The sequence below is a fragment of the Notechis scutatus genome, chromosome 6 (assembly GCF_049901735.1).
Source record: "Notechis scutatus isolate UNSWTSFEM ecotype Mainland chromosome 6, rNotScu1.2, whole genome shotgun sequence".
NCBI classification, from domain to species: domain Eukaryota; kingdom Metazoa; phylum Chordata; class Lepidosauria; order Squamata; family Elapidae; genus Notechis; species Notechis scutatus.
In genome coordinates this window covers 68,654,478-68,671,250 of record NC_142014.1, presented here as the reverse complement: position 1 = coordinate 68,671,250, position 16,773 = coordinate 68,654,478, and the positions used below count along the sequence as shown (strand labels likewise).

The 16,773-nt window shown below is 41.1% G+C and overlaps 1 protein-coding gene across 14 annotated transcripts in view; it reads right to left on the bottom strand.

Annotated features, from left to right (window-relative positions):
- The window catches only part of CALD1 (caldesmon 1), a 258,563-nt gene that overhangs the window by 2,647 nt on the left and 239,143 nt on the right, over positions 1–16,773 (bottom strand). For 13 of the 14 annotated variants that reach the window (XM_026678651.2, XM_026678650.2, XM_087968672.1 and 10 more), the window contains 9 exons: positions 16,198–16,355; positions 14,458–14,713; positions 11,149–11,289; positions 7,014–7,057; positions 6,844–6,922; positions 5,443–5,580; positions 4,442–4,537; positions 2,484–2,564; positions 1,072–1,105 (listed from right to left, as the gene is read on the bottom strand). In XM_026678651.2, coding sequence (XP_026534436.2) covers positions 1,072–1,105; positions 2,484–2,564; positions 4,442–4,537; positions 5,443–5,580; positions 6,844–6,922; positions 7,014–7,057; positions 11,149–11,289; positions 14,458–14,713; positions 16,198–16,355 — 1,027 coding nt within the window. Of the gene's footprint in view, positions 1–1,071; positions 1,106–2,477; positions 2,565–2,809; positions 2,928–4,441; positions 4,538–5,442; positions 5,581–6,843; positions 6,923–7,013; positions 7,058–11,148; positions 11,290–14,457; positions 14,714–16,197; positions 16,356–16,773 lie in introns of those variants that run through there. The other variant, XM_087968673.1, reaches the window with a different exon arrangement.

Here is a 16,773-nt window from a genome sequence, read left to right as displayed (position 1 = left end):
CATTCCGCACAATCTAGAAGAGATTCCCAATAGATTCAATCTTAACCACCTTTAAAATAATACCCACTGATTGTTTATTTTCAAAAGACAAATGAGTAAAACTCCTAATTTTTTTAAATGGTCCATACATTTTACTGCTCCCAGCTCAAATTTTACCTCCTCATTCATGTGGGAATGCAATATTTTAGTACATCAAGCTGCAAAATTGGGTTTGAATCAGCTTATTCTTGGGTAAGAAAGTATATCTCAGTACTGGCATAATGCCTGAAAAGAAATGGATCCTGCAGAGAACCATTAGAAAGATTTCAAAAGGCTCTTTAATTCCTATTCAGGTTGGAGATGCTTAATTAGACAAGTACGGAGCTGAACAGGAAAGAAATAAGAGTAATTATACTCAGCAAGCAGGAATGTGAACAGGAAGACTATGATATATCTTACATTAAGCCATAAAGTGCTTGGCTAGATTCTTGTTTATAAATGGATCCAGACACTGCTGTATGCAAACCATGGTTATGACTTTGGATTTTGTTGAGCAAACCATCTAATGATAGTTTGTTCTCTTCAACCATGGCCATGCCAAACATAGCTTTATGTGATAGGTGAGCCAATTCACAGGCAAATTTACCCAATGATCGAGGGCAAGAAAGAAAAGACAGTAACATAAAAGGGGAACTGAGATGAAGATATAGCAACAATAGAGTGCTGTTGTCAAGAGCAGGGGTTATGGTTAGGGTTAGGCAAAGCTGGCTGAGGAATTCTGGGAGTTGAAGTCCACAAGTCTTAAAGTTACCAAGGTTGGAGACCCCGATCAAGAGGACCTTAGGAAGAACAATACAATATTCAACAGGTAGATCACGTCTTCAGAGGGTTTGAAATTAGCCAGGAAAGTGAATGTTCTGTTGTTTGCCTCTTACAGATTCCAGACAAAGAACCCCACTTGACATCAGGGACAAGCCACTGGGGAGGAGAGACTGTCTGACAATCCAACTAATATTATTCCAAAATTGAGGTTTGGGCCCCTTGTTCATGCCATGCCTGATCCCAAGCACTGGAATGCTCACTTTTGCTTACCATTGGTCTCCAACTTCCTTCCAGCTGCTGTGACCTGATTCAAAAAAAGAGAAGTTAAAAAAAAGGTTACAAAAACACAAATTGTTCCAAAGGTGTTTTTTCAAGAGGCAACTGGACTTTCTGGTTTTTCTTTGAAGACATTTCACTTTTCATCAAAAAGCTTGTTCAGCTCTGATTGGATGGTGGGGAATGGAAGGATTTATATTCCTTGCAGACAGCTGGTCATTTGCATTCTTTTAGCAGGTCGTTAAGGCCACCTGGAGGTTTATCTGTGTCCTGAATGGTACAAATGGGTGGGGAGCCTTCTTGGAACTGTTGAAAGGACTGTGTTGTAGACTGGAGATAGATGATGTCATATCCCTCCCTCTGTGTTGAGAGAGGGCTGTTCAGTTTTGACATAGATGGCCTCTTTGACCCCTCTCTCAGGAGGCCATCTCAAGAGGAGGACAGTACAGTGCAGTACAGATAAATAAATAGTTTGGGATCTATTCAACATCATTCTTCTAGATTTGGCAATTATGTCACTGAAGTTCAGCCGTGCAGTTGAAGGGGACTTCAGCACAGGGGTGCAATTCAACCAGTATTAACAACCGGTTCGGTGAGCGTGCACTGTGTGCGCATGGTCCGCATTTAAAAAAGCTAATGCTTACCTTCAACTGCAGCTGAAGAAAACAGCTGAGGCGCGGCAAACTGCTCTGCCACGCGAATCAGCTGTGCTCTAACAAAAAGACATAAAACACAGGAAACAGCAGGGGCGGGTGGGTGGGCCCACATGCTCATCGGAGTGAACCGCTTTGGAACCAGCTGATCATCAGCACAAGGGATTCGCCCAAACTGGCTATTCATTGTAAAGAAATTAGCCTCGTCCTATTCATAAACCATTCAGAAAATGATCTTTGATTTCTGGGAATGTAATTATTATTCATAAGATCCATCAAATGGTCTGAAAATGATTTCTAGGTTTTGGGTTGTTCAAGGGCTTCTTTTCCACAATTTTCTACAGTGTTGCATACTACGAATCCCAAAGTGCAGCTCCTATTATCTCTCCCTTTAAAACTTGGAGGCTCTTAACAAATGTAAAGTATAAAAAGAGCGTACCACAATTTGCTATGAGATTCCAGTTTCCGTGCGTAACTGAGAACGATTCTCTAATGCGTGTTTAGGGAAAGATGCTGTTGAGCCTCCCATCTGGAATGTTATAATTGCTCATCCCAAATCCAAATCTCGCTTTCAAGGCTATCCAAAACCTTATCGATGTACAATGTCCTACATTTGTATATTAAACAGTCCCATTCAAGTCAAAAACTGATTTCCCCCACAACTGAAAAACCAGTAGGCCAGGGATGGGGAACCTTTTATGGCTCACTCAGGAATTCTGGGAGTTGGAATAGAATAACAGATGGGATGGTCACCTTTGATGAAGAGCTGGTCTTCTCAACCGACTGCTTTTCCCAAAGGTTGCGTTTGCCAGATACATCTCCAGGTCGTAAGTCCTATTTCCCCCAAAAACACCCCAACCCAAAGTAAGTATTTGAAACCAAGTATGGTGTAAAAATATATTATTAAAGTTTGTGCTATTTAAATAAACCTTCCCCAAAGATGAATTCATAATCAGTAGCCTGAGGCTTTGAAATAATTCCTTTCAAACATAGGTCCACAGCTAACTGGACATATAGTACATAAACGAGCTGGAACTGGAAGCTCAGGGTTTTGCAGAGGAGTTTCAAAACTGATTTACCTGACTCAGTTTAAAAGAAAACAGCCAATCCAAAGGAAGAACAGAACAACGGAGGTATATATATAGAATTCCAGCCAAGAAGATGGTGGTGAAAGAGGGAAGAGAAGAAAGCAGTTGACTGAGAAAGAAGGAATGAAGAGAAAGGACAGATTAGTACCAACTCAGTTCTGTGAATAATTCTACCATAGTCCACTTATAATGTCCAGACTTCTTATATGAAAACATATTTATCTCTGAGCATATGAACATCTGGATGCTAGTTCTGAATAGAGAAGAATGTAGAAACAGGACATTGAAACCACACCACAGCTATCTAAACCACTACTTTAGCTCCATCAGTAATCAGCTGACCATTTTCAGGCATCGCCTTCAAATGCTGTCAGGTTGCAATTTCCATTTGGTTGCAAAATATAGAAACTTTGGTCTAAGCCAGGGGTGTCAAACTCGATTTCATTGAGGGCCACATCAGGGTTGTGTTTGACTTCGGGAGGAGTGGGGAGGAGGCATGGCCAGGGTGGGCATGGCAGGGTGGGCGTGGCCAGCTTGATGTCACTTGTGTCAGGGGCACCTGTGGTGGCCAAGTGCTAAGGCAGGACTTCCCTCCCTCTCATTATAATCTCCTTCCTTCCTTCCTTCCTTCCTTCCTTCCTTCCTTCCTTCCTTCCTTCCTTCCTTCCTTCCTTCCTTCCTTCCTTCCTTCCTTTCCTTCCTTCTCCTTTCTTCTTCCTTCCCCTCTTTCCTTATTTTTCCTTCCTTGCTCTCTTCCCATCTTTTTCTTTTTCTTTCCTCTTTCCCTTTCTCCTTTCCTGTCCCTTCTTGCATGCTCAAATGCAAAAGGGGAAACATTTCTCCTTTTGTTTTGTTTTTAGTTTGTTTTGCTAGCCCTCTGCCAGCGAAAATGGAGCTTGGGGGGGGGATAGTGCATGTGCTGCCTCCCTGGGCCCCATTTTCAGCCATGATGGCTTCCTGCAGCACTCTGCCAGCAAAAATGAGGCCTGTTTTCACTGGCAGAGTGCTACAGGAGGCCGTTGCAGCCTAAAGTGGGGCCCAGGGGAGGGCTGCACACGGCCCTCCTGAGCTCCATTTTCCCTGGCAGAGGCATTGCAGGCCAGTCCTTTGCTGTTTCTAAGGTGGCCCCACAGGCCAGATCTAAGCAACCTGTGGGCTGGATTCAGCCCAGAGGCCTTGAGTTTGACACCCCTGATGTTCACCACTGGAGAACATCCGGTTGAGTATGGATGTCCCTGGTAACTCAAAACAGGGACAACCTTCTGAACACTGAGTTCTCACCGTTATATATATATTTTTATTTACAAATGGTAGGGTTCATTAATAGGTTCAAATGTGCACCAAATCCTGCATTATCCATGATGTGCTGGCTTCTCATCTTGTTGTGATCTAGCACAGCACTAGACTAAAACCCTGAACTCCTCTCTCAGATGCCTGGGCAAGGACAAGAAGCTACTGAAACGAGGATCAGCCTCTGTGGGTGGGCATCTCCAACTCCGAAGCCAGTAATGCCTACCAAAATGGCACTGAAGTTCTCTTTCCTTCCTGTAAAAATTATTAAACATCTCTCTTTATTACAGCATAGATGACAATACTACTGAAAACAGAGCAGCAAATACTCACCGATGGTTTTGAAGCAGCCAATTTGTTGCTTTCTGGGGTCTTAGTTAGCCATTCATTGATGCGACTGGAGACTCCGACCTTCAGCCCAGCTGTTTCCTGCAGAACATTTGTTTTGTAAACAGGATTGGAAACTTCACAATAAGATTCAACAGGGATGCACTACAGATTGCAACAGCTTATCTACCGAATCTATATGGCTTAGTGTGTAAGATTGCTAAATCACATAAATATTTGTGTAATTTCACGAAAACATGTAGGAGAATGTTGAAGTCTGTAGCAAAGTACTTTAATCTTAGGAGATTTCAAGTGACTGTCTTAAACCTCACAACATTTCAGCTTTCCTGTGAGAAGTCCTGTGATACTAGAAATGAGATTGTCCAGAGCTTGTGAAATCTGACTATTTTGCAAGATATTATATGATTAAAATAACAACAAGGATAAACGTACAGGAGGGTTCCATGATGCATCCTATAGTTGAAAAGCTTACCAAGCCATGAGATCTTATGCCAGAGTTTTGTTGCATAAACTCAGAGCAATGTCTCTTTGAAATACCATCTCAGAAACAGAGTAAAAAATACCTTTCAGAAAGCTAAACTATGGAACTCTTCCCTTCCTGTTTGAAGTTCAGAACCTGCATGTTCACTATATTAATACCTCAGGTCTTACTTATGTGCCTTGCATTTCCTTTGCATTTAATCTTGACCTGGGAATTGCAGAGGCAGTCATAACAGCAGAAGAGTCTGAAGGATAGCAATAGCAATAGAACTCAGACTTATATACCGCTTCACAGTGCTTTTACAGCCCTCTCTAAGCGGTTTACAGAGTCAGCCTCTTGCCCCCAACAATCTGGGTCCTCATTTTACTGACCACGGAAGGATGGAAGGCTGAGTGAACCTTGAGCCAGGTGAGATTCAAACTGCCAAATTTCAGGTAGCTGGCAGTCAGCAGAAGTAGCCTGCAAAAAACTGCACTCTAAAACCACTGTGCCGCCACGCATATACCTTATTGGGTGTCCCCATTCCAGAGGGGGATGCAAACACATTGCCTTTCTCCCACATGCTCTTGATGTTACGAACTCCCTCAGCAGGAACTGGGAGGTCAGAAGCAGCTGGCTTGGTGGCCTTTGCAGCTTTGTTGCCCTGCAAGAAGCAATTGGTGAGTCAGGGTAGCGTCAAGCTTCCAAGTAACACATCCCCTTCAATGAGAACTCTGAGGCAGGCATATTCCTCAAAAAAACATTTTATTGGGACATATCAAATTGGCACAAATGCAATGCAAAGAGAAACCTCCATAGAGGAAAGCTACAAAAAGAAAATGGCCACAGTTAGGCCAGCTTCAGGTTGACAGGTAGCTGTTCCAATATCACAAGAGTGATGTGCTACCACTCTCCTCCTCCTCCTCTTTTTTTTTCTTCCTCCTACTTTACAAGCTGCTATTGGGCTACAGCCTGGCTGAATCTCACCAACTTACAAGCCAACAATCCAAAAGAGAGGTGGCCAAAATAAATCCACAATTTCCCCAAGTTCATCTCATGCCAATCTCTCAAATACACCTCACCCAAAAGCCATTGAAAGGAAGACTGAAACAGAGGCTCGGGCAGTGCAGGAAGCTTAAGTGAACGGGGGCATTTGAATGAAATACATTTTATTTATTTGTTAGATTTATCCCACCTTTCTTCGAAAAGCTTTAAAGGTAAAGGAATCGGTACAGATTTTATTCCGCTAGTTGTTGCCAACTATAGGTGGCAGAGTTCATCTCCATTTCAAGGCCATTGAACCAGTGCTGTCCAAAAACATTTCTGCAGTCATGTGGCCAGTATGACCTCATGGAGCACTGTTAACTTCCCACCAAAGTGGTACCTATTTATCTACTCCCATTCACATGCTTTCGAACTGCTAGGTTAGCAGGAACCGGGGCAAGGACAGGACTCGCATGGCACTGGGCTCTTGAACCTGGTCTGCCAGTTTTCTAGCCAACAAGCCCAGCATCTTAACTGCTGAGCCACCACACTGCCCCAGAAGCTTACGGCAGTATATTTCTCCCTGCAAAAATCCTTGAAAGGTAAGTTGGATTGATTGAGAGTAACTGGCCCAAATAACTCAATGAGTTTCCATGGCTGGGTCTCTCTGGGTCCTATGTACTGTCACAGGGGGGCCCCCCCCCCCCTAAAACCCGCTGGGACCTCAACCCCAGAACCTCAGCCAGAATTCTGGGGTTGAAGTCCACAAGTCTAAGCCAAGTGACCTAAATAAATATCCATTGCTCCATCTCTTCCAAGGAATTCCAGAGTATTTAATGATATGTTTAAAAAAAATCTTGGTCTATGAAAAATGTTTGATTAGACCTGACCACAGTGGTTAATCAGAGAAACATGGGAAATTGCGAAAATAAAAGCAGCTCACCTCAATTGCGCTGGTATATTGTTCCAGCCTACTGTCTATCTTGGAGACAACCGGAGTTGTGTGAGTAGGTTTCATGCCACTGTGAAAAGAATGAAATGACAGACTTATCAGTTCGTATCCTCCATGTTAAGTTTCATTGTGACTTTTTTCTTTATGTTTGAGTTCTTTACCTCTTCTGGACAGATTTGTTCAAGAACTCTGCACGTTCTTCTATCTAAAGAAAAGAGACAGAGAAGTAAGAAAATAAAAGTGAGGTCTACAAATGTAACAGAACCTGGAAGAGGTTTAAATAATGCAATGGTTTTACATAGACGCAACAAACATATCAAGTGCGTAACACACATCACAGCAACAGCACAATGAAAGGGTCAAGGCCCACACTTATACTGAGGGTCAACTTTGGATCCCAAAATGTCACAGAGCTTTTAAGAAAAACAAAATTAACAGAGCAAAAGTGTTAAGATGAAGTGGTTTTAAAAAGTTACCCCAGGACAGGAAGAAAAAAAGAATCACTCCACATGCAGACTCAATACAGAAATGGAACCAGATGTTGTAAAAGAACTGAAAACAGCACCCTTGTGTTTTTGTTTTTCTTTCTCTAAGAATATTTGGAGTTCTAAAATGCATATCATTCCATTCTGACATCCCTCTTCCCCCAGTCTGACATCCTTTTTGGAGTGTACCAGGTGACAAAACTATATGTTAGAAAGAAGAAAAGAAAGTGATGTCAGATGTAGCACAGGTCTCTCAAACCACCCAAATACATTAGTCCAAGGCTGCCTCCTCTTAGCACCTGTATTATTGATTATGCAGATGGTTCTTGAAATTGCCTTTGATAAAAGTTACTAACAGAGTGAAGCCAAAAATCTCAAATTATCTGAGATAAATTGAAGAAGTAATTTGGCCATCCAGTTTTAAAAATGTCACAATCCTGAGTATTTTTTTTAAAAAAAACCCAACTATCTAGCTTCTTGTCTAATTTTCTCACTGCACAGTTCTATCTATAATACAACCCCAAATTTATCAACTACTCCACCTTAGTACCCTGATTAAAAATCAAAGTTGGACCACAAGATTCTATTTGAGATATGATAGGGATACGGTATTAAAACAAAAACAAAAAAACAGGGACCTATTCTAAAGTACAGAGGAAAGGAGTGAAAGATTTCATACACAAAATTGCTTAAGGAATTGGGAAATTTTCCACAAACTGGAATGTTCAGATTAAAGAATTCTTGAATCTTTAGATTAATCGTCCAAAAAGGAATACCATAACATGATGTTGTGCTGCTTTTAAGAGTCACCAGATGGCAGCAAAACTGAGGTAAAGTTTGTTTTTCCAACTCTCTGAGTGTTCCTTTAAAAGTTACAAAGTTCCCACATTGATAACACTTGCAAGCCACCACAAGCTCTTGTTGCTCTTATTTTTATTTTAATCTGCAAGCACATGCTAGAAAATGCCACGGTTAGCTACAAAGGGATTAATGGATTACTATCTGTGGATAATCTGTATGGCTTTTTATATAGAGGGAGGGGTGAATAATTAGGTGACAAAATTCACTACATCTGAAGCAGGTTCCAACACATTCTGCTCTTTTTTCAGGAGTTGCATTTTCATTTCTGTCCCTATCCAAAATCCACACTTTTCCTAAACCAACAAGAGATGTTATTTCAGAAATAGAACACTGGGCCATATCTAACAAAATGAAATTCAATGTAGAGAAAAGTAAAGTCCTACACTTAGGCAAGAAAAACCAAAAGCACACATATAGACTGGGTGAAACCAGGCTCAATAGCAGTAACTGTGAGAGGAATCTTGGAGTCTTAGTGGACAACCAGCTAAATATGAGCCAGCAGTGTGCATCAGCAGCCAAAAAAGCTAATGCAATCCTAAGTTGTATTAACAGAGGGATACAATCAAAGATCAAGGGAAGTACTAATACCACTCTATAAAGCCTTAGTAAGACCACACTAGAGTACTGCATCCAGTTTTGGTCACCACGTTATAAAAAAGATGTTGAGAATCCAGAAATAGTACAGAGAAGAGTGACCAGGATGATTAGAGGACTGGAGACTAAGGCATATGAAGAACGGTTACAGGAACTGGGCTTGGCTAGTCTAGTGAAGAGAAGGACCAAGGGAGACAGGATAGCAGTCTTCCAATATTTGAGGGGCTGCCACAGGGAGGAAAGGGTCAAGCTATTTTCTAAAGTGCCTGTAGGCCAGACAAGGAATAATGGATGGAAACTGAACAAGGAGATATTTAACCTGGAAACAAGGAGAAACTTTCTGACAGTAATCAACCAATGGAACAGCTTGTGGGAGCGCCATCACTTGAGACTTTCAAGAAGAGATTGGACTGCCATTTGTCAGAAATGGTGTAGGGTCTCCCACTTGGGCGGGGGGTTGGACTAGATGACCTACAAGGTCCCTTCCAACTCTGATTATTTGTTAAATCTGTTAAATGTCAGACACCAGATACAGATTTTGCAACTCTTGGTAGAAAAGGCTGAGTGATTCAATTTTAGTTAAAGCAAATACAAACTTCCTTGTTTGGCATGTCCAAAACTAAGCTATCCATCTGATTTCTCAACCCTTGAATGCTTTAAGAATGCTTTAAAAGTGTAATAACTCTAAAATGTACAGGTCAGCATTTATTTGTAAGACTGAAGTGTGCTTGTTACAGCACACATTTGTTCAGAATTAGAAAGGTTCTTTAGGTGAGCATATGCTTAAGTAACTGACAAAAAGAAATTAAATTAAATCCACATCTTAACTTTCTTTTTGTCAGATACTTAATTGTCAAATTCTTCTTGAAGCCCAATCTTTTACCTGTGAAAATAGTTATACACCAAAAATTCTTTACAGCTATAGCATCTTGGTAACTCTTCTTGGGAAGAGTTCTCATTTCTATATCGGGGGCAAAGCAATTTAGTTGCCCAAAATATTTATATTTATCAGCTTTTGCTGGCAGTTTTTATGCTGTTGACTGGCTTTTATTCAAAGAGGAGCATAAATATGCTATCACATAAGTATATTATAATTGTTGTTTCTTTTCTGTTTGGGTAAGTGACTGTTCGATCAAAACCAGCATAACACCATATACACTCTTAGGAAACAAAAGTCTCCACAACAACAAGCAACCACATGCCCACAACTGAAAATTGGTAAGAAACATACGGTATACAGAATTACAAAATATATCTGTAAAATAAGATGGAAAGCATAGTGTTAAGAAGATGCTCTTGTACTTGTCCTTAAATTAGGAAGTTGAACTCCAGAGTCTCTCTTTTTTTTATTCTGTTTTCGGAATTTGATGTTATTCTATTCATAAAAATAATAAGGTGAAATCCTATGAGATAAAATGATGGTTCTATAGAGCAGGGGTGTCAAATTCATGGCCCACGGCCGAATGAGTCACATGCTGGCCCCACCCGGCTTAGCGAAGGGGAAAAAAAATCCCGATATGTCATGTGATGCTGCCGTGACACCACCAGTTTAACATCCCTGGTATAGAGCATTCCCTTCACACATATGAATACATATACTCAGGTGGATATGTCACATGATTCATTGATGGAAGTAAATCATGTGACATATTCCCAAACAACTTTCCCACACACATTGCTTAGGATTCATGCTGTAAATTAGAGATTCAAAATAAAGAGGCCACCTTCGGTCTTTTTCCTGTTAAAAAGAAGATTATATACATTCTAATGCAACTCAGTCCTTGCATGGGTGAGATTGCCACTTATCTACCTCAATTCAATTTGCGGAAAGTTGTTTGGGTTTTTGCTCCCTTCGTTCAGCATACAAAATGCTTTTCCCACCAGGGCGGTGAATATTGGCACCTCCCTGGCTCCCAGGATTTGTCTTAACATACAATTGTTGTGATGCAAGAAGCCCTAACATCAGGAGTGGGTTCTACCGGTTCGAGTGAACCGGATGTTAAAGTTACAGCTGGTTCAGCAAACCGGTATTTCAACCGACTGGCTGACCGAAAACAGGAAGTTCCGGTAGGCCCCGCCCACCCAGCAACCGGGCAGTGAATCGGTTGCTGGGATTTTTGAATCCCACCCCGCCTAACATGCAAAAGTCTAAGAACTTTGCACAGAAAATAGGACAACAATGAAATCAGAAGATGCATCTTGCGTTATATAACGGTGCTTTTAGGTATTGTCATAGCAGCACATACAATGCACATGTTGCTAATGTTGATTCTTGTACAGCCAAGAAGATGAGGATTGGAAGGTCAGATATTTGATCAAAATGATGTGGCATCAGCAGTTATGGAAGGAGTATTACCTTGAGAGCAGAACCTTTTGGAGTGAAACACTTGAAGGGCTTCTTGTCATCACCCTGGGCTTCTTCTGGCATCTTCTGGCGTTTCTCAGCAGCTTCTGCCCTTCTTCTCTCAATTTCTTCCTTCAGCCGCCTCTTCTCCTCCTGCCCAGAAAAACCAGGAAGGAAATATTTAATTGCCTGTATCAGCAACTTCAGCTAATCCTTAAGATTCAAATGAATGTATGTATGTATGTATGTATGTATGAATGAATGAATGAATTAATTAATTAATTAGTTAATTCTTTATTGGCCAAGTGTGATTAGACACCCAAGGAATTTATCTTGGTGCATATGCTCTCAGTGTACATTCAGATACATTCATCAAGAATCCTAAGGTAGTCATAAAATAGTCATAGGCTACAATAAACAATCAAATCATACTAGGAAACAGTCGATATAAATTGTAAAGATACAAGCAACAAAGTTACAGTCATACAGTCACAAATGGGAGGGGATGGATGATAGGAACAATGAGATTAATAGTAATAGTAATGCAGACTTAGTAAATAGTTGGACAGTGTTGAGGGAATTTTTTGTTTAGCAGAGTGATGGCGTTTGGGAAAAAACTGTTCTTGTGTCTGGTTGTTCTGGTCTGCAGTGCTCTATAGCGTCATTTTGAGGGCAGGAGTTGAAACAGTTTATGTCCAGGGTGTGAGTTGTCTGTGGACATAAATGTGGCAATAAGGAACAGGTCCAGCTGCAATAACTGATGTTGGTATTAGCAAGAGGGAGCAAATAATGAATGCAAGATCTAACACTCTGTACATGCATTGTGGCATCATACAAATGTCCTATAAGGCAGAACTTGCCTTAGATCAGGGCTGTCAAACTCCTGGCCCGCAGGCCAGATGCATCAATGTGCAAAGGGGGGGAAAGTCCTAATATATTGTGTGACGCAGGTGTGATGATGTGAGTTTGACACCCTTGCATTAGAGCAGGGGTCTTCAAAATTGACAGCTTTAACACTTGTGGACTTCAACTCCCAGAATTATTCCTGTAGTCATGTTAGCTCAGGAATTCTAGGAGATGAAGTCCACAAGTCTTAAACTTGCCAAGTTTGAAGACCCCTGCATTAGATCATCACAACACTTATTCTTATTTTCAGATTCTGTAGACACCTATCAGGCACCATTTAAGTTATGCAAAAGTGTACACGAAACCTGAATCATTTAAACCTACTTGTCAGACAATGTAGACATCTTACATTCAATGCCTGGCCATAGTAGGCATCAATTTCTATGCAGATGTGAATATGTAATGGTTGTTCTTAAATAATGTTGAAAATGTGTTCAAATTTTTAAATACAATCCATAGATGGCTGTTTTGTTAAATTATCAACACATCTGAATGGTTCCAGGTTGGGCATGATTGCTGGAAATTATACAAAAAGATGGAACAAGAGATCATTAAATGCCCATTGTGCCATAATATGTTTCAAATACGGTATGTTAATCAGTGACCTGGTTCATTCATGATTCTAAACTCAAAACTACAGTGTTGGAATTCGCAGACTCTGGGAATAAAAATGGGCATTCCTAAAATATAGCAGAACAAGAAAGATGCTCATTTGTGCCTCAGCCTCCACTCCATCAAATTAAGGCACTGTAAGAAAGAAAATGAAAGATAATAAGGAGGTTCCACCTTAATGTAATCATTGATAAATGAGGGCCAAGTAGGCACATCCAGTTCACAAGATTTTGTAATCTAATCCTTTGCTCATAAATCTGCTTTTGTGGTTCTCAGTGTTGGTATGGTCTTATGAGTAGGAGTAAAGGGTTTACAGCCCACAATGGAAGCGTCCATGCAGTATATTAATCCAAACAAATCGAACAGAATCGCTTCTTGGGACTTAGTGCATTCACTCAGCTAAGCTAAAATTGAATAAATCACTGCCAAGTCGAAACACACCACATGTTAAATTGTAAGTCAAAAAAAAAAGAATAGCAGATTCACATATCATCCTAAGCCAAAAGTAAATTATTCTATCACTTTTGGCTTAACCCAATGGCAGCAACATGCTTATCCATCACTGAATTAACTTGTTTTCTTTCTTCATACAGCACAGCGAACCACAACTAACCAGAAGGTTAGATGTACACAAAAATGCTAAGACACACACATTCACAGACTCTAAAATCAGCACCAGCCAAGCTGTGTGCATTTATTTTAGCCATACTTTTATTATTTTTATCACTCAAGGCAGCAAACATACCTTATACAGGTAATCCTCACTTAACAAGTTCATTTAGTGACTGTTCAAACGGCAATGAAAAAAGTGACTTATGACTGCTTTTTACACTTAGACCTTTGCAGGATCCGCATGTTCACGTGATTAAAATTTCAGCTGCTTGGCAACTGGTTCGTACTTATGACCGTTGCTATGTCCCTAAGTCATGTGATCACCTTTTGCGAGCAAAGTCAATGAGAGAGATTCACTTAACAACCAGGGTTACTAACTTATCAAGTGCAGTGAGAACTTAACAACTGTGGCAAGAAAGGTCGTAAAATGGGGCAAATTAACAAATTTCTCACTTAGCAGGAGAAATTTTGGGCTCTGTTTTGGTCGTAAATCAAGGGCTACCTATACACTTCCTCCTGCAACCCTCTGCCAACAACAACCCTGAAAGGCTTGAGATAGAGCCAGTGCAGCCCTTCACCGAGGCTGCGTTTACCTTGTGGGGTGAGCCAGGTGCTGGCCAGCTCCTTCACGCATGTTTCCAGGGTGGCCCTCCAAGAAACCGGCTCCCGATCTCCGTTTAAGAGCCCCGCACCCTGTGCCAGCAAAAAGAGCGGAGACCCCCCGGCCTCCCTAGCCCCCCAGTCTGGGAGAGACCCGGCCCCCCAGGGTCCTTTGCACATCTGTGAGATAGAGGGATCTGGCCCCCAGATCTCGAGACTGGCCCAAGATCATCCAGTCAGCTTTCATACATAAGATGAGACTAGAATTTATAGTCTCTTGATGATTGGCTCAAAGTCACCCAGCTGGCTTTCATGCCTAAGACAGGACTAGAATGTACTGTCTTCTGGTGACTGGCCCCGAGTTTACCCAGCTGGGTTTCAGGCCTAAGGCGGGACTAGAACTCATCGTCTCCTGGTTTCTAGCCTGGTGCCTTAACTGCTAGGCCAAGCTGCTTTTCTGCATGTGTTTGGTTTTTAACTTATCTGATTAAGTGCCCTGTGCAAAGCCAGACCAAGTATGAAACCCAGGGACACCTTTACTCTAAAATAGCATCCTTGCTCCCTTTCTGAATGCATCAACATTATTGTTACCTCTTCCCGAACTTTCCTCTCCGCCTCTTCTTTCTTCCTTCTCTGTTCTTCGTCTTCCAGAATCTTCTTCCGTTCCTCACGCTTCTTCTTCAGCTCCTCCAGTTCCACCGCCGCCACTTGTTGCTTCTGCTTCAGCTTCTCAAATTCTTCGCTCTCATTTTCGCCCCGCCGACGGCGCAACTCCTCCACCCTCTTGCCAGCTTCCACCTGGGGTTTGCCGTCTTCGGTTCCCGGTGTCGTTTTGAGCCCCGGTCGTCTGAGAAAGAAAGAGAAATGTTTTACAAAGGAGCAGACTCTCGGCCAACCCTGAAGGAAGAATTATAATCCCCACCAGAGACTGGGTACCACAGTGAAGGGTATCTCCTCCTAAACCTCACGTTGGTTTCAAGATTTTCCACATTTTAAAACATCAAAATCCAAATCCTCTTTATAACTTACTGCTTTCTGCAATACAGATAGTCCTCAACTTACAATCATCCATGTGGTGATCATTTGAAGTTAAAACGACATCAAAAATGTGACTTATGACTGTTTTTCACACTTATGACAAGTGTAGCATTCCCACAATCATGTGATCGAAAAAGGCTTATTGTTGTTATCATTGTTGTTATTAATTTTATTCATTAAACATGAAATTCAGTCAACTGAACATTTAAAAATGTACCATTGACTGGCTCTGATGGTTGATACAAGTTGCTGCCAGCATCCTAGGCATCAACCAAGTATCTTCTTAAAATGTATGTTGTTCTGAGTAGCGCAGTGTTTTTTGTTTGTTTGTTTTTTTTGCAGCTCCGCTGGCCCTACAGCTGGAAGCTGCAACTTCTTGATGTATTTCGCAAAATTCTTGAACATGGTACCAAGTGCCCCAATGACAATGGATATATCACTGTTACATGTTTCATTGATAATCACTTAGTTTCAATGGTCAGGTCGCAATCTTTCGTGATTTTTTTCCCCAGTTCTTTTTCTTTGACTCTGGCATCTTCTTCCTCTCCTCCCCCCCCTCCTCCTCATTATTATTATGATTATGATTATTTAGCATCACTTGAAATCCATCTGCAACCATTTGTCCAGGATGGTATAAGGATTCCTGCTTTTGGGCAGGGAGTTGGACTAGAAGATATCAAAGATCCCTTCTAGACCTATGTTTCTATTATTCTATTGAAGAATTAAGGCCTTGTTGAAGTTATGGATTGGGGTCAACCATGCTGATACACTGCATATTTATAATAGGTAGGTAGGTAGGTAGATAGATAGGGTAGGTAGGTAGGTAGGTAGGTAGGTAGGTAGGTAGATAGATAGATAGATAGATAGATAGATAGATAGATAGATAGATAGATAGATAGATAGATAGATAGATAGATAGATAGATAGATAGATAGATAGATAGATGGGTAGATGGGTAGATGGGTAGATGGGTAGATGGGTAGATGGGTAGATGGGTAGATAGGTAGATAGGTAGATAGGTAGATAATAGACAGACAGATAGAATTTTCCAGTGGATATGAATATCAACTGAATAATATTAACATTTGCAAGATTAGGCAAGGGCTATTTACAAGACTAGAGAAGGCTGATTTATGTTCCGTGACAAACTAAAGCAAGATACTCTTTCAAGGTGATGCAAAAAAAGTCATTCTTGGCCTTTGTACGGCACTCTATCCTATTGCAATAAGACCCATAAAAGGCAACAAATCAGGTCCGAGTGTAAACGTCCTTGCCCCAGAGTGTATATCTTACCCAAAAGCATGCTCTGTGTGCTTCAGCTTGTGAGCAGGGAGTTCTTGGATGCATTCCCCATTTTGTGGTTTGGAATCTGGAATTCCCTTCTTGCGATCCCAGATGGACTTAGCCTCTTCTTTGGGCATTTTGTCTCTGTTCAGTTTGTTATCTTTCATCTAATAAGGAGACATGGTTGTTTAAAAAAATAAGAATAAGTTACATCCAAGACTCTGAAGGAGTTGTTCAGAAGTATCCATCTCCACTGTGAATGGGAAGATAAAAGAACTATTAATTTACTGCAAATGTAAGGTCCTAAAAACAGCTTGTAGCTTCAGCTTTGCACGGTTGGGAAAGATTTTACACATAATTTCACAAGCGTAAAATAATACGTGCTTCCATTGTTACTGGATCGTCATTCAGTTGTGGCTCATCTATACAGCGAGGATTCCAAGGAACCACATGATATCTGGGCTAAGTAAGCAATCATTGAAAGCATTAAATTGTCTACAGGTTTATGTCCAGGATAGAGAAGCTGGAAGAGTCACTTTGTCTCACCCCCTAACTAGATGTCCTACAGTCTGTGTAACATCTAGT